Here is a 6,000-nt window from a genome sequence, read left to right as displayed (position 1 = left end):
TGCTATCTGGAATTTGGGAATAGATCCTAACAGGCCAATTATAAGATCTCCCAGGGACAGACATTATTAATGTTGTTTGCGCTGATAGTGATGATGAACTGAGGGAATGGACATGCGTAATGTAGTCATTCAGCAAGTGTATAGGCAACCTTATGCAATAATCTTTTCACTAGTTTATTAAATGTGTTTCCTTTTCAAAGTTCAACATCTAATGCCAAAATTTCATCAGGAACTCAAAGAGCTTAGTAGCCAGTTATCACCTGTTTAAAAGTACCAATACAAGAAATAGACATAGTACACATCACTAAAATTTTCACACATACACACACACACTTATCAGCATCCTGTTTATATCAATTTATTTTCACAAATCAATTTCCTTTTTCCTACTCATATTCTTTACATTTGCTGAAGGCACAACACCCACATAGGCAATGTAAAATGTACTTCCTGTAGAAAAGTCCATAGTCTCCTAACAGAACAGTTCGGCAAAACCGCTTTTGCTTAAAAACTCAAGTTCCAAAATGAGCCTTCGAAGAGCATCAGAGAACATGGCCAAGATTAAAAATTACTTGAGGTGTCTGCACTTCTCATATGCAACACACCACTTAGCCTTTAATAAACCAGGACTTTTTCAGGAAATTATAAAAGCAGAAGTAGTAAAATCTCGTATTTTTTTAATCAAGTTTTAACAATGGGACAGAGTCTTTAGGCAAAGCTCCCAGAAAGAGCCAGACCACCATCTGGCTCCATCGTAGAGCAATGACAATTCACAAGAAACGACTATCTAACCAGCGCTCTGAAATCAAACGCTAGGTTGACTCTGTAAAAACTCCGTTATAGCTATGAACGCACAGCTGTACGTTCCCTCCCTCCTCGTACATAAATATACCCTCGGACACTTAGACAAAGGGGAAAAATAAATCATTTTATGCATGTTTCTATGCTTCCCTGTTATGCCTGTTACCAATCAACGTCAAGAAATATCTTAAATAGCTTACTGTATTGTTAGCACTATAGAATATATATAATATATATAATTTTATTTTTATTTTCACACATGCTAATGTTTCCAGTATGATAAATGTCTTTTTAAATCCTGCACTTCTTGTCACACTGTAGATCCACTTCTATTTGACAGTGACTCCTGGACATACATGTCAAGACAAAAATAAATACTGCTGTGATGGCAAACGTTTTAAAACTCTTAGGACATTAATACAGTGGCACTTTAAAGACTTTTTAAATACAACAAAAAAGACAATAGTTAAATAGAAACCTGCTTTGACATAGCCATAAAACCTGCACTACATTTGTGAGATCTGTACTTGTTTCTGCGAGAGCAGCTCCTGATCTTTGAACACGTCAAATGTTGCACTCCAGCCCTCCACCCATACACTTAAAAAAGTCCACATTGCTATTTTAAGTAAGCATCCCCTTCAGCTGTACATAAGCAACACTGTAATTCCCAAACAATTGAGGTAATTATAAAAATGAATATCATTTATTGGTTTTTTTCATTACTATCATGTCTGAACATTTGCTTTCATACAAAAGTCTGATTTTCAGCATTATGCTTTCCAAGGGCATCCCCTCCGCACCAAGGGAGATAAGGATGTGTTAGGAATTGTGCAAGAGTTTTTGTTACCATCTTCAAACCCACAAGAACTCCATAAACAAGATTTTGGTACAGAATCACTGCCTGGCATTTTAGAGAAGGGGAAAGAGGCTTTACACATATTTTCAGTCTCACTTTATTTATTTTTTTTTTTAAATCGCATCTAACCCAATGCAAGGGGGGGGGGAAATTAATAAAAAGAAAGAAATAAATCATCACATTACTGCGTGTTACCCTTCAGCAGTCTTTGGAGGAAATCGGAAACCAGGCTGCTTTTCCCGGCTCCCTCCCTCACTCACTCAAGCCAGCCGGAGCAGCACCTCTCCCCAGCGGGGCTCAGCGACCCCCGAGGGCGGCTGGCGGGCGCCCACTGCCCCGTCATAGCCGCGGCTTCCTGAGCAACGTTCTGCTGAGGTCCTTCACCTCTTCGGGGCTGCCGACCCTCTCGTAGCCCAGCAGGGCCATGGGCTGGTGGCAATACTCCTCAACCTGCTTGATCTGCTGGTAGCTGAGCGCAGTCCTCCAGGCGCTCAGTGCTTGGGTGGCGTTCCTGGCCGACACCACGAAGGGCTTGGAGGAGTAGCCGGGACCGCTGGTCATGTTGAGGGCGAACTTCTCCATCTCTGGGCTGACCGCCAAGTTGACGAAGCCATACACCTGCCGCAGGGTCTTGATGGGCTCGACCACCAGGTCCTCGTAGCGCACAGCCATGTAGTTGCCCTGCAGCCAGTCAGGGGGGTGCAGGGCGGTCTGCAGGGTCTTGCCCATGCTGCTGCAGATGACCTCCATGGCACCCAGGGCATGGTAGTCCGAGCCACCCCCCCCCTCCTTCTTTCCACCCAGCTTGTGGCCAGCATCAAGGAAGGGCATGCGATGGATGCGGGGGTCCCTGCTCCTCACCACCTGCAGGCTCTCCCGGATGAGGCCATGCCGGGACTTGATGCGGGAGCTGGCGACGGCCCGGGGGTCCCGCACCAGGTGGATGACTTTGAGGTCCAGGGTTGGGTCCCGCATGAGCGGGGCGAGGACGGCCAGGTCGAAAACGCGGACGCCCTTGATGACCAGCGTGCGATACTTGTGGCACTCCTCCTGGAAGCGGCTGAGGCGCTGTGGGGGGCACTTCTTGCACACCCGGTCGTCCACCATGCCCACCACCTCCTTGCGGTAGGCCGGGCAGAGCGGCGAGGAGCAGATGACCTTGTTAGTGGCCGCCCCGAAGATGCCCAGCGTGGTGAGGTTCTTGCCGGCGCCCGCCGTGCTGTAGAGCTGGAAGACGGAGAGGTCGCAGCGGTACAGGGAGCTCAGCATGTCGCGGGCCGCCCCTTGCAGCGAGACGGCGTCCCCGGGGTACAGCTTCTGCCAGACGTGCCACACCGGCTCGTAGAGGAAGAAGACCTCGGGGTTCTGGTTGAAGAGCTCCCCGAAGAAGGACGACCCCGAGCGCCAGGTGGTGAAGACATAGACCAGCTGCCGCCGGGCGCCCGCCGGACCGCGGCTCCCGGCCGGCGGCGGCGGGGGCGGCGGCGGGGGGCGGTGGCGGGGGGCGGCGGGGGGCTCCCCGCAGCGCCGCGGCTCCCGCCGCCACTTGTACTCCAGCAGGTTGAGGGCGGCGAGGAGCAGCAGGAGCGCGTAGCCCAGGCACAGCGCCAGCGCCTTCCGCCGGCACACTTTCATGCTGGGCGGCGGCGGGGCCAACTGTTGCTCAGCGCCCCGGCGCCCCGTGGCCCGCGGCGGGCAGCAGGGCGCGCCGCCCCCGGCGCCGTCTCCCGGCCGGCCCCCCGCGCCTGGCCCGCATGGCGCAGCCGCCGCGACGGCCCCGCCGCCGCCCCCGCCCCGCCGCTGCCCTACTTAGCAGCCGCGCGGCCACCCGCGCTTCTTCCGCGCCGCCATCGCCCAGCGGCCGCGGGCGCCGCCGCAGCTCAGCTCACGGCGGCCGCCGGGGCGAGGCGGCGCCGCGCTCCGCTCCGCCCCGCAGCGCGGCCGCGGGGGCGGAGGCAAGGGGCGGCGGGCGGGAAGGGCGGGCAGGCCCCTGCGCTGCGCTGCGCCGCGCCGCCACCGCGCACGGCGTCCCCGCCCCGCCCCGCGCCGCGCCGCGCCGCAGCGGGGAGAGCCCCCGCCGCCGCCGCCGCGCACGGAACCGCCGGCGGGCGGTCGCGGAGGTGCGGCCCGAAATGGCGGCGCCCCGCCCCGCGCCCCCCATTGGCGGCCGCCGCCGTCACTCTCGCCGCCGTCCCGCGCTCGCCGCAGTGCCCCGCCGGGGCCGGTGCGTCCCTGACCCGGCCGCAGCCCCGCCGACCGGCATCGGTCTGCAGCGCTCCCCCCCGCCCCGTCCCCTCCCGGCTCTCGGGGGACCCCGGCCCGCTCGGTAACGGCCAGGCGGTTACGGCAGCCGGCCCCGGCCCGCCCGGGTCTGAAACGCCGGTGGGCGATGGGCGCTGTTCAAAGTTGTTCCCGTGTCGTGGTGGGTTCCCGTCAGCCCTGCCCCGGGGCGCCGGCTCCGTCAGCAGCGACGCTTCCGAGAGCGAAGCTGCGCCGGTAACAGAAAAACGAGACGGGGGAAAATTCCTTAAAAGGCCTGAAACGGGTAAGGTCCCAGCCCCGGCTCGTCGTTAACTTGGTATTTGCAGGAGCTCGGGTTTCCCAAAGGTTCTCTAATAACTTCTCCGAAAATATCAAAAAAAACCCAAACTGGATCTTCCTGATACAGCTCAGACAGAAATCTATCTTCCTTCAGTTCTTAAAAATACTTTTGTAGCCGCTACAAATGCCGGTCACTTGGCAACCTGCAGGTTCCGCCCGGCCCCGGCGCTGGCACCGCTCGGCCGAGGAAGCGGCGTGCGGAGCGGGGGTGCAGCCTCGGGCGGGGCTGCCCCGGCACCGCTGCTGCAGCCGGTGCCAGCGCCGCTGTTCGCCGGTTAACTCGGCGCGAAGGCGAGCCTTCTGCTAGGGACAAGCCAGGAGAGGGTCGATCCCACCCCACGGCCACGGCTCACCCCCCCAGCCCCGCGTTTGCTCGGTGAGAGCCGAGAGCGGAGGCTGCCCGGCCCCGGCCCCAGCCGCGTTCCCACGCCGGACACCCGACTCGGCAGCCGGCCGGCCGCGTACCCAGAAACTCACCGCCCCAGAGCGGTTATCACGTACTAGAAGGACTTTTTCATAACTTCTATGCTTTATAGCCACAGCGTTGCCTGAAGTGTAACGTAGGCAGTGGTGCAGCTCCAGGCAGCACGGGTGCTTTGAAGAAGGCGCACGTCCCCAGAACGCACCCGAGAGCAGCGTTGAGTGAGCCCGGCACACTCGTGGGACCACAGACTTCCCCATGCCGCTGGGCTTTGGGCAATGCCCAGTGACTCTGTCATGGCAAGGCATTTTCTGAGAGGTTCCCCCCTTCCCCCGAGGGACATCAGAGCGGGCAGAGGGGCAAGTATTAGTTATAGAAGCATTTGGTGTCTCTCTTCTTTCCATTGCTTTCTTTACCTAGCAGTTCTCACATCGTCGTAGCCTTTCCCATCATCCATAGGATACATACGGCCCACCTCTATAGGGCAGGTGGAAGGTTTGAGCTGCTGGAGGGCTGCCCCTGGCTCAGACACAGACCAATCCCTCCACGATGGATGACACTGACAAAAGTTTTTGCTGGAACATTTATTTTCTGAATGGCATGGATCTGACACTACAGCACACGCTTTTACGCTCACAGAGTGGATAAAACACAAATTCATCTGGTGCATGCCTTGTCTGGTAGCACTCTGTTTAAAAAAAGGAACAAAACAGTACAGTAGGGTGAAGGACATAAATGTGTAAGCAATCTTTATATCCCTTATCAAAAGGATTTCTATACTCCTCCCAGATTTTCTACAGAGATATTAACAGCCAAGCTGCCTCTACGGAAAGCCCCTTCCAGCCCCAAAGTGAAGGGTAACAACCATAACAGGAGAGCTCCACTCTTCCCTGCTCACTCCTCCGAGCTGCAAAGCTTTGCAGGGCTGGGTGGCAGTGCGAGGGGAGCGGGGAGCGCACCCCGGTCCGAGACATTCCTGCCACCCACACCCCACTGTCTTGCGTGAGGTGCAGCAATCAAACCACACGGGACAAGTCAGGGGAATCATTTCGCAATCTGCCAGTGACTCTGGTAGCAGTATTAAAATGTTACTGTGACTTTTCATATAGAAGTAACTTGTTAATAGTAGAATTAAAACAACCACTAAATATTTGAGAAAAGTCCATATTCCATCAAACAGTGAGGGGAAAGGGTAAGCCATTTTTTACCTACAGCACTCCAGAAGGAGCATTTAAACCCACATCCTGCAAAAACAATTTGTATCTAGTTGCCAAAATAAATGCAAAGTTTAAACCCAATGAGCTTAAAGCAACTGACTTGT

General features: G+C 55.5%; 1 protein-coding gene across 1 annotated transcript; it reads right to left on the bottom strand.

Moving 5' to 3' along the window:
- Positions 1–342: 342 nt before the first annotated feature.
- CHST2 (carbohydrate sulfotransferase 2) lies at positions 343–3,388 on the bottom strand. The gene has a single exon (XM_075158326.1). The coding sequence runs from the start codon at positions 3,290–3,292 to the stop codon at positions 1,997–1,999; it is 1,296 nt and encodes a 431-aa protein (XP_075014427.1). The 5' UTR covers positions 3,293–3,388; the 3' UTR covers positions 343–1,996.
- Between the last annotated feature and the right edge of the window lie 2,612 nt (positions 3,389–6,000).

This window comes from Calonectris borealis, chromosome 9 (genome assembly GCF_964195595.1).
Source record: "Calonectris borealis chromosome 9, bCalBor7.hap1.2, whole genome shotgun sequence".
NCBI classification, from domain to species: Eukaryota; Metazoa; Chordata; class Aves; order Procellariiformes; family Procellariidae; genus Calonectris; species Calonectris borealis.
Note: the sequence above shows the minus strand (reverse complement) of the source record. Positions and strands in the feature narration are given on the sequence as shown.

Excerpts from the sequence above, each read along its gene's own strand:
- CHST2 (XM_075158326.1), bottom strand. The coding sequence starts at position 3,292 with ATGAAAGTGTGCCGGCGGAAGGCGCTGGCGCTGTGCCTGGGCTACGCG.